Source organism: Pediculus humanus, genomic scaffold (assembly GCF_000006295.1).
Source record: "Pediculus humanus corporis 1103172107618 genomic scaffold, whole genome shotgun sequence".
NCBI lineage: Eukaryota > Metazoa > Arthropoda > Insecta > Psocodea > Pediculidae > Pediculus > Pediculus humanus.
Window position 1 is genome coordinate 4,646 of NW_002987232.1, and position 15,828 is coordinate 20,473.

A 15,828-nucleotide genomic window follows, 5' to 3' on the forward strand; every position below is an offset into this window, starting at 1 on the left:
AAATTTTGTCGATTCGTTTCCGGTTTTGTAAAACGATAATAATGATAATGGCAATGATGATAATGATGGGATAAAATTTAAATTGTTTTTTTTTTGGGTCCGCCTTAAACGAAAGATTTCAAGAGGAATGAAAAATCGAAGAACTCGAATTTTAATCAAGGAAAATTCGAGAACGAGAGATAAAATAAAATCGATTTTGATCGATTCGATATCTCGTTCGATATTTTTTTTTATTAAATCGAATAGAAAAAAAAAACAAAAAATTTAACATTCGAATTATTGTGGACAAAATAAATTAAAATGAAAATTTTTTTTTTTAAATAATAATAATGACAAACCGGAAGTGAAAAAAAGAAAAAATAAAAATCCGACTGGAATAAATTTCCGTTAATTAATTTTACAAAATAAAATTACAACCGTAAAAAAATTATTAGTCGCCATTTTTTTTTTCGTTATTATTGACGTCCGCCATCATTGGAATGAATCCAATCAAAAGAAAAAAGGAAAATTTTTTTTTTCTATTATTTTAAAATACTCTCTGGATTTAAGCCAATCAAATCACAGAAAAAAACAAAAAAAATTTTCCAAAAACTATAAAACAGACGAAATAAATATTAAAAAAAACAAAAAATTAACGTTAAAGTAAATAAATAAATAATTACGTCATCGATTGTAAATCGCGTTCCGATTGGTTGAAATAAAATTTTTTTTTTTATTCAAAACGTGATTGGTCGATTATTCAGTCGTTGTCGTCGTCGGTATTACACGCTTTAATTTTATTTTTTTTCTCTACTTTTTTTTTTTTATTACTCCAGTAATTTTTTTTTCTCTTTTGTTTTTAAAATTTAAAAAAAAAAAAGAGGGGGGGGGAAAAACAAAAAAAAAGTCTGGAGAAATTCCAGACATGTTTTTTTTTGGCGCTGTCGAAATTTCTTAATTCTTATTAAGATTTTTTTTTTTTTTTTTTTTTTTTGAAAATCGATAGTTGCATTTTGAAAAACAATTTTTTTTTATTTTAAAGAAAATTTCATGTTAGTGTTTGTTGTCGTTTGTCGGGTTTTTATCGATATTTAACCATTTTCTCTCCCCTCACCACCTCCTCTCCCCTCTCCTCCTTCCCACTTCTTTTTTCCCGTCAAAATATATTTGAATAAAGTTTTTAATTCAATTTTCAAATGTCCCATAATTTTTTTTTTATAGTTTTATAAACTACAATAAAATTTTTTTTACGTTTCCTTTATCACATTTTATTGTTATTATTATTATTATTATTTTCACGAGTATTATTTTTCATTTCGTTTTTTTTTCTCTCTCTTAAATCCCTTTTCTTAATATCCGACAATTTTATTCATTTTTTCTCTTTTTTTTTTTCAAAATTTATAATATTTTCCTTTCCTCTTAAATTTCTTCATTCTCTCTCTCTCTCTCTCTCTCTCTCTCTCTCTGTCTCTCTGTCTTTTTTATCCCTTTTCCGTTTCCTGTCGTTTTTTTTTTTTTTTTGAATTGGAAAAAAAAAACATGTACGACGACGACGACAACAACAACAACGGAATCCGGATAAAAATCAATAATATCGAACTATGAATATAACTATTATCATTATCATCATCATCATCATTATCATTACCGTCATCGTCTTCGTCGTTGTTATTATTATTATTATTATTAATTTTTTTTTCTGCTTTTGTGTGACGTTGATCGAATTCAATAACAAATTAGTTTAAAAGAAAAAAAATTTTCTTTTTTTTGTGACGTCATCAAAAAAAAAAAATTTTTTTCTTTTTTTTTCTTTTGAACTCGATGAAAGATCGCATAGATGTTTACAAAAAAAAAGAATAAGGGAGGGAGGGAGGTGAGGAGGACGGGGACGAATGGGAGGAAAGAGGGAGAGAGAGAAAGCGAATGGAAATCTTTTTTTTTTTTTGAAAAAATAATAATAATAATAATAGTAACAAAAAATTTATTTTAAGCCAAAATTCGATCGTTTATTTATTTCCCCCCCCCCATTCTCCCCATTTTTATTTCCGGATATGACAAACGATTGATAAATAAAAAGGAAAAATATTATTATTATCATCATCATCATCATTTTGTTTCGATAGCGTAATTCGATAGGTCGTTCGCGAGTATATCAATTTATTATTATTATTATTATTATTATTATTATTTCAATATAAACAAGTCATGGTGAAAATTGTTTCGTGGAAATAGAAAAAAAAAAAAAAAGAAAGAAATCTGTTTTTTTTCTTTTCTTTTTTCTTATAATGTTGGAGAAAAAAATCTAATTCCACGTTGTGTGCGTGTGCGCGTTTTTTGAATTAACGGTTACAAAAGAGTAATAAAAATAAAAACGATCCGATAAAAAAAAAAATTTTTTTTAGAGAATTTTATTTATTTATTTATTTTAACAGTAAAAAAAAAAAAAAAAAAAAAATTTATTTTTGAACCTACGTAAAGAAAAAAAAAAACAAAATGGCGGCCGAAAAGGAAAATAAATAAAAATAAAAAAAAAAATTTTATATTCTTTACACGATATATTTATTATAATTTTTTTTATTTTGCTTTTAACGGTCGCACCATCTCTCTATTTCTCTCTCTCTCTGTGTTTCTCTCTCTCTCTCTCTCTCTCTCTCTCTCTCGCTCTTTTATTAACAAAAATTAACGCCAAATTTTCAATAGTTTTTTTTTTTTTTTTTATAAAAAAGGTTCCCCCGTCATTATTATTTTTTTTTGTTTTCTTTTCTGATTTTTTATTCAAAAAAAAGGAAACATTTTAGTTTTATTTGTTTCAAATACCAAAAAAGGAAAAAAGGAAAAAAACCTTTTCGCGACATCCTTTGGTCTCATTTTATTATATTTTCAAAAAAAAAAAAAAAAAAAAAAAAGGATTTTATGAACGTGACTATAAAAAAAAAAAAAAAATTCAAATAACGTCGTCAACCATAGTTTCTGTCAACTTCAGACTAATAACAACCGCCATTAACCAACCGCCACTTGAATATTTTTTTTTTTTTTTTTTTTACTGTCGGTTTCGTTTAAACACAAAAACTAAAAAAAAAAAAAAACCCTTCAAATTTTCAACATTTTTTTTTTTTGGGAAAAAGGGAGAGAGAGAGAGGAGGAGAAGGGAGGGAAGGGGAGAAAAATAAAAAATTCTACTGGAATAATAATAATACGTGTAATTATTGAACAGAACCGGAAACGTTAACAGTCGACATTTTTTTCTTTATATTCTATTTTAAAACTTTTCAAAATTTTTTTTTAATGATAAAATTAAAATCGTTTTTTCGACGTCATCATTATCATCAACATTATCATCGTCATAATCATCATCATCATCATCATCATTATCATTCTCCTCAACAACAACAGCATCATCATCATAACTATCGTCACCATCACCATCATCAACATCTACATCATCATCATCATCAGCGTCATCAACATCATCTCATGAACATTATCATCATCATCAAGAACAACAGCGACAGCAGCATCATCATCATCATCATCATCCTCAACAACAACAGCATAATCATCATCATCATCATCACCACTAATCGGTGCACCACACACCATCTGCGTAAGCCGTTAATTATCAGTCAGTCTCGCCTTTTATCGTTTATCATCGATGAATTTTCTTTAAGTGAAAAAGTTTTTTAAAAAACTTAATAAATAATGTCAAAGGTCAAATAAATTTTATTTCTTTCGAAACGAAATATATAGAAAAACGATAAGGGAAAAGAGAGAGAAAAATATATATATAGAAAATTCTAGAAAATTAGGTCAGTCATTTAAAAAAAAAAAAAAAAAAAGTTGTAATAAATGTGGTAAAAATGTTTTTTAACCGATAGAAATAACCAATAATAATAATAATAATAATAATAATAATAATAATAATAATAATAATAAAACATTAACGCCCTAAAATAGGGAATCGAATCGATTTAAAAAGGGAAAAAAAAATCATTTCCGGGTTTATAACGTCAAAATTTGTTTAAAAGGGAAAAATGTCGACAGAATGTGACGACGACGACGTATGACGGTTGTTAAATAAATAAAAAAAAGTTAAATCCTCAAATGGAAAAACGACAAACGTTTTTTAAAAAGAACCGTCACGAATAAACACAACGACAACAACGATTTAACCGCCATATTTTTTTTCATGACGTCACAAATCGGGAGGAGAAGTGAAAAAAAAAGAAAAGAAAAAAAAATTTGAAAAAGACGACCGTTACGGTTCAATTTCCCCCCCCCCGCCCTCACTTTCTTTGTTTAATTAAATATTAATTTTTTTTTAAAAAAGTTTTTATCTTTTTATTTATTTTTTAATCGTTATTTATTGAAAATTTCAATATTCCGCCATTTTGTTTTTTTTTTTATCTCAGAAAATGATTCGAGAAAGTAAAAAAAGAAAATTAATTAACAAACAAAGAATAATAATGATAATAATCGCAAAAAAAACTTTTTTTTTTTTTCGTCAGAAAAGAAAGTAATGATGATAATAATAATAATAATAATAATTTTCCGTTCGTTTAATTATTAATATGCAATACGCCCAGTGCGTGTGTGTGTGTGTTTAAACGTTCCCTTCATTCATTTTTTTTTTATATTTAATAGGTCAATCGGAAAAAGAAAACTTTTCCATTTTCTTTTCTTTTCTTTTTTCTCTTTTTCATCGGAGAAAATTTTTTTTTTTTTATGATTTAAATATTTTAATTAAAAGTAAAAGTTGAAAAAAAAAAGTATCAGATGCGAATCGGAAAAAGGAGATGGGGCAGGAGAGGGGAGGAAGGGTGGAAACAACTGAAAGCTTCATAAAAAACCGTTAAATGTTTTTTACGTCACACACAATTTTTTTTTTTTAAAAGCGGTGGTGAAAATATAAACAAACAGATGAAAGATTTTACAATTTTTTCTACCCCATTGATGGTTGTTAAATGTAAATACGATACTTGTGCGTGTTTGTTTGTTTGTTTGTTTATTAACCTACGTCACACGCGTGACGTCACATTCAAAACTTTCATTGAAACTTATTTGATGTTAATATATATGCTTATGAAAAATTTAATAAACGACTCATGAAAACGTTTAATTATTATTTTTATTATTTATTTAATAAATTTCCACTGTCTTCTTGTTTTTTCGTTTATTTATTTATTTATTAATTTCAGGTTTACGACTCCATAGCTATAATAATAACTTCGATATTCGTCCATGAGGAAAGACATTATTTTTTCGGTAACGCGACTCAACCGAAAGGAACGACACTTTTAGAACCGGATACTATATCACCGAGTAAGTGTTTAACTTAACTACTCGTTTACTCATTTTAATTAAATCAGAGCCATCTTTTGTTGAAAATAAAAATTTTTCATTTGGAAAATTGGCGGGAAATTTAAAAAAAATAAATAAAAGCGAGCGGGGAAAATTTTTGTTTTTTTTTTTTTTTTGTTTTTCCCTCGTGAAAGCGTGTAAATTTAAAATAAAATAAAAATGAAGGGAAAACCTGGGAAGAGAGTAGGGGGGGAAAACGGGGAGGGGGAGAGAAACGTTAAAAAAAAAAATTTGCCGCCAAAAAGTCCCGGGAAATTTTTTTTTTAAATGTTATTCATTGATTTATTAAATTTATATTTTTGTCGCCTTTTTTGGCGCCATTTAAAAAATTTTTTCGATTATTTAAATAAATTTTCTTTTAAAAAAAAAATAATAAAATAATAATAATAATTCGAAAAAAAATAAAATAAAAGGTCAAAGGGTCGACGAAACTAAAGTGAAAAAATAAATAAATAATAATAATGATGAATATTGAATTAATTTTTTTTTTTTTTCTGTTGACGCAGCCACGATGGTGTATAATATTCTTCTGCTGGTCGGATGCTGTTGTGGTCTTTTATCTTCTGCTCTTCTCATTTACGGGTTAATTAAGGTAAATTTTTCCTTTTTTATTTTTCGATTTCATCTCTAAATTATTTTATTATTATTATTATTTTTATAAAAAGTTTTCCTTTTTTTTTTTTATACCCCTAAAGGAAGTTTGTTAAAATTAAAATATTTGAAAGGTTTTCCGTGTCGTCAAAAAAAAAAATTTTCTCGCGATCGAGAAAATTCCCTTTCCCTCCTCCCCCTCCCCCTCCCCCAGAAAAAAAAATTTTTTTTTTATTTTAAATTACAAGAGAAAATTATTCGGCGAAAAGAAAAAAGAAAAAAAAATTTAACGAAGGAAAAGTAAAAAAAAAAAAAAAAAAAAAAACTTTCAAATTATTACGTTGATAACGACGTGAAAATAAAAAACAATATGGCCGACAAATATACGAACCAAGCATAATTACGAATATTTAGTCATACATGGGGGGAAGGAGGGTAAAATGAACGGTTTTAATACGTCATCAATCTCCGTAACGAACGTCGCAAAATAATTACAAAAATGGAATCACTTATTAAAAACTGAATCTGAATTCAAAGTGATGACGAATGTTTAAGTGTTTTCCAATCGAAAGGATCGGTAAACAATTAAAATGGACGACGAATCGATTTCCGGTTGTTCGATATAATACTTAGCAAATGGCATAAAAAAAAAAAATTATTAATTCGAATCTTCCGTTCTTGGACGCTCACGACGGCAACCGATCGTCCTGTTAACCCGTAAAGTTTTTTTTTTTTTTGACGTGGAATTAGATAACATTGTCAGAAAAAAAATTGTATTTAATTTTTAATTTTTTTTTTTTCCCCGACAGGACAACAGGATATTTTTAATACCCTGGATTGTAACGGTTTTTTTAAAAACTGTCATAGACGTGTCACATAGTTTTTACCTCGTCGTATTAGCTTCCGTAAGTAGTCATTTATTATTATTATTATTCTCTCTCGTTGATTCATGTCAAAGGTCAAGGTATGCATAAAATTTTTAAAAAAATGTTTACAGAACGAAGCAGAAGATGATAGATACGAAATTACGTGAAATCGATTTTATAGAAAATTTTATACTCAACAAAAAAATTTTAATGAATCGTAAAAAATTAACGACAAAACTTTTCTTCATTAGATTTATATATGTATTATAGCTTGCTATAAAATTAATAAAAGTTTTCGTGCATTTAGCAATCATTTCCGTTTCCGGTTTTTTTTTTCTTTTTTTTTTCATCTTTCCCGAACGCGGGGTATAAAAAATACATTTAAATTTATTATAAATAAAAATTTTGAGCAGAGAGAGAGAGAAAACAGAAAATTTTAATTTTGGCGCCATTTTTTGTCTAAAGACACGTTAAAAAAATTTTTTTTTTTTTTTTGTTAAATTACAGAGACGACTCAATCCGATACATTTCATACTTTTCACGTTAGATTTTTTTCTACTCATGTTAACGGTGAGTTTTGAATTCGTTTTTTTTTTTTTGTTTGGAAAATTCTAGAATGTTCTTTTTGTGAATTTTCCACGCGCGCACGCGCACACCTCCCTTTGCCTCCTCCTCCTCCTCTCCGAGTTCCCACGCCGCCATCTTTAATTTTTGATTTATTTATTTATTTAAAGGTTTACGCTTTTTTATGCGTCGTTTCGCAATATCAAGAATATAAAGCGGGAAGAGGAAGAGCAGAAGATGATATACTAAGGGTAAGTTTAAACAACAACAACAAACAAACAAACAAACAAACAAACGAAACAAACGAAAGAAATTATTATAATAATTTGAATTGTTTTCCAGTAAAAACTGATTATTTTCAATCGGTTTCCAGTATCCGATATCGAACGTACCTCAGCCGGCGGCTACGAGTTGCCTGAGCACGAGAAAACCTGGAACCTATCACGAAACGACGACGGCAACCGAACCACCATCGACAATGATAACAAACGATTGTATCATATCGTCGTCGTCGTCACCTTATCAAATGACAAGAAAACAAAGTGGTGTAATAATACCATCACCATCACTCATCGGAACAACAACAAACGCGACAACAAACGCAACAACCAAACACGTACAATTTGGAATTTCACAATCGCATAAACAAAATAATTTAAGTCTCTGGTGAACCAAACGAAAAAATTTTTAATTATAATAATAATAATAATAAATAAATTTTTGTTAAAACGAAAAAAATAATTTTTTAATTTCTTAGCCTTCCACGAAAAACGTGGTTTTAGATATAAATTTGTTTTTTAAAAAAATTTTTTTTTTACAGATATCCTACGTCATAGTTGATGAAATGCATCAGGAGAATCTGGAAATGTTAAAAGATCAATATTGGGATGAAGTTTTTCCAGTAAAGTTACCTTATACAGCAGCCGCTAAACAGTACCATACAGGTCCACCTCAACATTCCGCTGAAGAAGTTGAAGTTCCTTCGCATCAAGCTGGGAATATGCCCTTGGAGAAACATTCAAAGACTCTCACTTCGTTCCAGCAGAGAAAAAAATTCTGGAACGGAGCCGTCTATCATGTCCAGTAAAGGAAAAAGTTTCGTTCTTAATCTTCTGAGTAAAATTTTTCACCAAAAACGCAGCTCCAAGGAAGAGGTATCTTTTTATACTGTCAATGTGAGCTTTGACTTACTAAATACCTAAAAAAAAAATATGCGGGTATCAAAGCAACCATTTTATTAACTCAATAAAATTTTTTTTCAGAAAAGAAATATCTCCCAGTCATGTGTTAACGGGAGAAACTCATTCTGCTAAAGTTATCGTACAAAATGGCTCACCGGTACCTCATATTTTCGCACCGGAAAATTCGACTGCTTTTGTACCGTCGGTGAAAGTGGCATCAGTGGTAAAAGAACCCGATTATTTTTTAATTTTTAATTATATACAGTTGTAATCTTGTTGACGAATCGAGTTCTTCGTCAGAAAAAGAAGAACTTGGACTCATAACTCCAGATCCCACGATGCCAAGTGCCGCAATACCCGTGCCAGCTGTATCTCATGCTCATGTTTCACCATGTTCCGATGATGTAGACTTAGGAAGAAGATCGTTGAGCCACGAGTTAGAGCCAATCATCGAGCATAAAGATGAAGGAACTTTAAGTATTGAATCATCGACTCAAATAAAAAAAATTTGACTTCGCTCTCGACACCTGAAAAATCATCCGACGTTGAAAAAAATGATAATAAAATATAAGTTGCAGAACACGTGATTGTATGGCTTAGAAATGCGATGTTGAACGTATTTTTGAATGGAGGCCATTTTTCAATTTTTGAGTCCTTCATTGTAAAAAATGTTTTAAGTGTTTGAGGAATTTTTTAGAGAGCTTTATATAACCGAATGATATGTGATTAAAGTTTAATTTTTAAAACTCTTAAGAAAATCTCGCGAATCTTGCAGTATCACAAGATTTTCTCCCGAAAACAAAAAAAATTTTTGTGTTATAAACATAAGTATAAATCGTTTAATGTCGCATGATATTAAAATAATTTTTTTTTAATAAATCTTATTAAACAGTTTAATAATTTTTTATTGATTTCAGAAAAATTATCTGGAAAACAATATTAATATTATTATCATCGTGACACCGCTCAACAGATTATGACTGAATAAAAAACATTTACTTTTTACAGCTTCAATGACGTCATTTTGGGATATATTAGAACCTGAACTTTTAACAACAACCGCTTTTAAATGATGATTTGGTCCATTGGAGGAATGGGTACTATCGCAGCATCTTTTACACCCGGTAAAGATATTATAAAATTTTCTATTTCCGCTAAAGAAATCTGAAATAATAATAATAATATTAATTTCTTTTTTTTTCAGGAGAGAGAGGCAAAAGAAGAAGTTTTTCATTACTTGATAATTTTGATATTTAACGGTTTCTTTGATTCTTCCGACAACGTATAACAATTTATTATCATCGTAATACATCAAATCTCCAGTTTTAAACCAACCGTCATCGTCAAAAGATTCTTTGGTTGCTTTTTCATTGTTGTAGTATCCAATCATAACTCTGTCGGCTTTAACTCTACATTCTCCGATTTCATTCGGACCGAGAATTTTACCCGATGATGGATCCACAATCTGAAAGAGGTTTTCCAAATTGTGAGTTTATGATCAAGAGGAAACGGGAAATGTTTCACAGAATTACTTTTATTGAAGTGTTGGGTAAAACTTTTCCAACGGAAGACGTAGCGTTTCCAAAATTTGGACTTGTGATCCCTCCACCAAATTCTGTCATACCGTAACCCTGGAGTATGTGTACATTTTTCCACTTTGACTAAAATCATATTTAAAATAATTAAAATTTATTCGTTTCAGGATGAGATGACGATGCAAATCGAAAATACCTTAATTTTTATCAAGTAAATTCGATTCCAAAAGAGAACCACCGACAAAAATCAATTTTAAACTTTTCAAATTGAATTTATCAAAATCTGGATGATCTACTAAAAATAATAGGGAAGACGGTGAAAAAGCCGTGAATTCAGGCTGGAACGAAGAAAAAGTAAATAAAATTTTATTTTTTTAACTGTATAAACTGGAAAAAACGAACCTGATATTTTTCAATGCATTCCAAATAATGTATGGTATTTGTAGATTTTGGAACTATTCTAGTTTGTCCAAAAATGCAAGACATTATCGTTAATATGAAATTTGATATCCAAAATAACGGAGATGTGAATAATAATTTTTTTGATAAAAATTGTGATCCGAATTTCCTGGAGAAGAAAAAGAAAAGAAAAATTTAAAGAAAAAGACAAAAAACGGAGGGAAGTGAATGGATGGATGGATGATGGAATACTTGCTTTAAAGTTTGCACGTTATACAAAAGAGAATGATGGGATAATGCGACACCTTTTGGATATCCAGTTGATCCGCTGGAACAACAAATGACATAAGGAATCGGGTAGAAACCTGGGATAAATACTTAAAAACCCCGACAAATAAGACCCTTGTCGTGTTTAATGGTGAAAATAATAATAATAATAATAAGTCAACGGCCATACCGTGCTGGTCACACCGGTTCCCGTACGATCACCGAAGTTAGGCAGCATTGGGCGTGGTGTGTACTTGGATGGGTGACCGTTTGGGAACGCCACGTGCCGTTGGCTTAAAGAGCAAAAATGTGAACAAGACAAAGTAAGAACCAAAAAACAAATCTTGTTCTACTGTCGACCTGAGGCAGCTCGACGAGAACGTGAATTTCACTGCTTCTGACCCTGGCCACTCCAAAGATGTTAGTCACTGGAGCCCAGTTCAGGAGACAAATCGTTCCCATCGAATAAGATGGACTCAGGAAGACCTTCAAGAATTGATGTGGTGCTATCTTATTATAAGTAGCACCACCGAAATTCGAGTATTTTTTCCTAAGGAATCAGGGTAGAAACCTGGGATAAATGCTTAAAAACCCCGACAAATAAGAGCCTTGTCGTGTTTAATGGTGAACATAATAATAATAATAATAATAATAATAATAATAATAATAATAATAATAATAATAATAATAATAATAATAATATAGTAATATATGTATTTATTCTCTCAAATATATTATTTTAAAAAAAAATAAAATTTGTTTTTTTTTTTCCCACCATGCATGTTTGGTTATATCATTCATTTATTCCCATAAAAGAAAAACTTAAAAGAAATTTTTATACAAATTTGGGTTATGCAACTGGCATTACGCGAAACCCAACAAATTGCATAACTCAAAAAAGTAAGGCGGACGGAAAAAGTCGAAAAAATTCAAAAATCCTTAAAAATTTTGGTTATGCAACTGGCAATACGCGCGAACACGACAAATTGCATAACTCACAAAAGTAAGGCGAACGAAAAAAAATCAAGAAAAATGAGTGAAAAATTGGTTCCGAGTATCAGTAAAACATAATATTTAGGAGGTCTCAATTTTTCGATAGTTTCGTTTCGCTTCAACGCCTTGCATTTAGAGTATATGCAATTTTCAATACAATTTTTAACCAATGGCGTGCTTTGTATACATAATGAGAAAATAATGGCGCTCGCCATTCTTACTCGTGATTGGTCAGAAAAAAAAATCACATATTTTTCATGTTTAACTTATGTATTAAAAGGAATAAAATTTAAATTATAAAATAACTATACTTTAAAGCAAAATTATTTTTTGTAAATATTTAATAAGACTAAGAATATATATTGTTGTGATCACGTGAGCAAATGTTCATAATTTTATTTTATTTATAAATAATAACATTAAAACTATGGTTACCAAGTGTTTATTATGAAAAAGAAGCTTCTAGAAACTTATTCTTCTATTTGTTTACAACCATAGTTATTCGTTTCATAGAAACATAATAATAACAATGAGTTCCACATATAAAAGGAAGCAAGACACAACGGGAGAAGTTCTTCTGATTCCCTAATGTCCTGTGAACGTTACATCTTCCAAATTTCTATATTTCAGCCTTTTGTCTGCTTCTTTGGCTGTGGTGTTTTTCTCCTCTTCGGTTCTTCGAATACTTCAATTAACTTACACCATTTTTCCACATTATGTCTGAGAATGATATCCGGTTTGTTAGCTGGCACAGTTCTGTCAGTGTGGATTTGTTGATCATACAGAACTCTGCATGGACCTACTGTCGTAATCAGGCTTGGAATGTGGTTGTACCACTCCTTGGGTAATCCATCCATTCCATATTCTCGGCATATACTCCAATGGAGATATTGACATAATTTCATCTGAGATTGGGCTTTGCTTTCATAAGTTGAAAGTTGCCCTTCTTCCATTATCTCGTTTTCTTTATTTTCTTGGACGATTTGTTTTGCCCTTTTCAGTACTCCTTTTTTTGTAATTTTTATTGTAATATATGTATAACTTGGGCTAAGATAGGGTCCTCTTGATGGGATTCTATGTATTTTCCCTTTTCCAATTATGGCATTCTGGTATGCGCTTCTATTTGTCATAATCGTCTTCCTCCATCTTTCCTGCTGACGTACAATCTATCCATATCAGCTTTTGGATGTAATGCACCATTCATAGTTAGTATTTTCCTTGTTCTTCGGTCCAGGTGCATGATTTCTCCTTTTGTTCATTCGACAAGGCCAAAACTGTATTCTATTACTGGAACTGCTAATGTGCTGATGGTGTTATGGTAACTTATTTCTTCCACACAGTTCCGACTGTAATATAAGCCTCAATCTTTTAAAATATTCTTTCTTCAATCAAGATTTAATTTCCTTGTTGGCTACCCCAAAATTTTCTTCAATCCCCAGATATTTGTATGTTGATCCAGGGTCCAATTCTTTAATAAGTTCTTCTTCTGAGTCTTCTATATTTTCCTTCCATTTTAACTTTCCTCCGACAATATTAACTTGTGCACATTTTTCCAAACCAAATTTCATGTTGATGTTGGAGGAAAAAGTTTGTATCGTCTTAAGCATTTTATTTAACTCCTCTTCATTTTTTGCATAAATTTTTAAGTCATCCATCTACAGCATATGGGTGATTTTCCTGCCTCTCGGTACCAACTCATGTCCTTGATCCTTGATATTAAGCTGTCTGGACAGAGGAATTAGAGACATCCAGAATAATTATTATTATTATTATTATTATTGACACAAAAAATAATATTTTTAATTGCTATAAATTTTATAGATTCTAATAAAAAAAAAAAAAATTATTATTATTATTATTATTATATGTTTTAAATTTTTTTTTGTTAACCCAGGAGAAATGAAGCATTTCACACTAACCTCTCCCCACCCGGTAGCAGGAAGAGTGTTGGGGGACTCAGACGAAGTCACTACCCAACTAAAACTCCTGGATGTGCTTTGCTGCACTTTTTCCTGGGGAGTAGGGGCAGTCGCAGGAGTATGACTCCCATTTCAGCCTCAACCTCAACCCTTCTCTCACAGCCGAAATCATCAGATCTCGCATGGGCTGTTGCAGAGATCCACTCCACCCAATTGGGATACTCCCCTCAACCATGTGGGAGGCATTCCCGAGGTATCACTTTCGGTCTTGCCTCCCATAATTACACATGTATATATATACATACATAATTTAATACAGTATTCATGTTAGAGTGAATTCATATTCAGATAAATGAGAAACATTTGATCTTTCAGCGACTATCCTACGATAATCCCAACAGTGAAAATTTCTTTCGTCTAATTGAAGATATTTTGTGCAAAGGTTTAATTCTTTGTTCCTATCAGGTTTGGGTAAATTGTCCAATATTCATATTCCATGATGCCAAGTATCATACGATTTTGGACTCTCTAACCTATATCTAACCTATGCCTAACTATCTGGATTTTACTCTCAGGCACTGTTCTGTCAATTGCAAATCTTTTTCCAATAGTTTTAGATAACTCTCCAAGTCCTCGTCGTTTCTCAACGACAAAAATATTTCTCTTCTATAATTCCATAATGTTATTATATCCGGATTTCCTGTTAATAAATTACCAGTGAGATTTAAACCTTCTTCGAAGAACGTTTTTCTGAATGAATTTTTTAATGAATATTTGATTCATTATTTTTTAAATTCTATTGCCTTTTTCTGTTTCTCTTGCCTTGCGATTTCTTTTTGTTCTTCTGTCGTTCTTATTTTGACTCTCCCGTGCATTTTGTAATTTTTTTAAAAACAAATTTTACGATTTTTATTTGAAATAAATACAGGAAAAATAACTCACAATGGGAAATAGTAAAAATATTAGTAATATATGTAAACAGCCATAGACATCAATTTAAACTTAATTATATCAATGGTAAATAAAGTGTCATTAGAAAAATGTATTTCACTTTAACGTGGAACTTATAAAAATATGGAAGCTTTTAAAGTAGCCAATACATGAATATTTTCGTTAAATAATTTGTTATATTATATATATATATTATTCATCAAGTTAACATACAAATAATAAAAGTGAGAATACAATAAAAAAAAACAGCGTTAACAGTTAATATTACAATTACATAACGTTAAATAACAAAAACAAAAATAAAAAAATAAAAATAAACATTACATACAAAAAAAATAGAACTTTTCTTTTTTTTCTTTTTCTTCTTAATACCGTAACTTTATATATATATATATATATATATATATATATATATATATATATATATATATATATATATATATATATATATATATATAAGTAGCAAATTAATATTAAAATTAATTTACAGTTTATTTCTTATGACGTGTTAATTGCTTAGCATACACTTTTTCACAAAATAAAAGTAAAGGTTATTTTAACTCGCGAACAAACACTTAGAAACTATCACTCAACCAAAACTAAAATTAAAGAAACGGATAAGAATTCAATATAACAAACAAGTATCGAAAGAACGCGTGCAAAGCTATGAAGCTTCCCTTTATAACCTCGGTTTTTCATTAGTCAATTGTTTCGAATGTCCAACAATCTAAACGAGCAAATACTTGCAAATAAAACAAAAGACAGAGTTTCTAGAAGCTTCGCTTCTAAAGAAGAACAATTTGAGTTCATCGTTAGTCTTTTGTTTATAAAAAAATTGAAAAATGTGAACATTGAGTACGGGATCATAACAATATATATATATATATATATATATATATAATTACAAGGCCAAAACTGTATTCTATTACTGGAACAGCTAATGTGCCAATGGAGTTTAACCACTTGTGCCATTCAGTTCCGACTGTAATATAAGCCTCAATCTTTTAAAATATTCTTTCTTTAATCGCGGTTTAATTTCCTTGTTGGCTACCCCAAAATTTTCTTCAATCCCCAGATATTTGTATGTTGATTCAGGGTCCAGTACTTTAATAAGTTCTTCTTCAGAGTCTTCTATATTTTCCTTTTGTTTTAACTTTCCACTGACAATATTAACTTTTGCACATTTTTCCAAACCAAATTTCAAGTTGAGTCAGAGGAAAAAGTT

At 29.7% G+C, this 15,828-nt stretch overlaps 3 protein-coding genes across 3 annotated transcripts; 2 read left to right on the forward strand and 1 right to left on the reverse strand.

The window, feature by feature from the left end:
* Positions 1-7,004: 7,004 nt before the first annotated feature.
* On the forward strand, positions 7,005-8,028 carry Phum_PHUM250590 (uncharacterized protein; the record flags this gene model as incomplete). Its single annotated transcript, XM_002426339.1, is given in 4 exon segments — positions 7,005-7,055; positions 7,065-7,119; positions 7,566-7,609; positions 7,732-8,028. Coding segments are annotated over 4 exon segments (447 nt in total).
* A 174-nt stretch (positions 8,029-8,202) lies between these two features.
* On the forward strand, positions 8,203-9,051 carry Phum_PHUM250600 (uncharacterized protein; the record flags this gene model as incomplete). Its single annotated transcript, XM_002426340.1, has 3 exons — positions 8,203-8,441; positions 8,621-8,740; positions 8,805-9,051. 3 exons carry the CDS (start codon positions 8,203-8,205, stop codon positions 9,049-9,051), a joined length of 606 nt encoding a protein of 201 aa, XP_002426385.1.
* Positions 9,052-9,604: 553 nt separating this feature from the next.
* Phum_PHUM250610 (2-succinylbenzoate--CoA ligase, putative) lies at positions 9,605-10,820 on the reverse strand (the record flags this gene model as incomplete). The annotated part of the gene is made up of 6 exons (XM_002426341.1): positions 9,605-9,703; positions 9,777-10,004; positions 10,072-10,200; positions 10,317-10,412; positions 10,477-10,642; positions 10,744-10,820. The coding sequence occupies 6 exons, from the start codon at positions 10,818-10,820 to the stop codon at positions 9,605-9,607; spliced, it is 795 nt and encodes a 264-aa protein (XP_002426386.1).
* Positions 10,821-15,828: the final 5,008 nt, after the last annotated feature.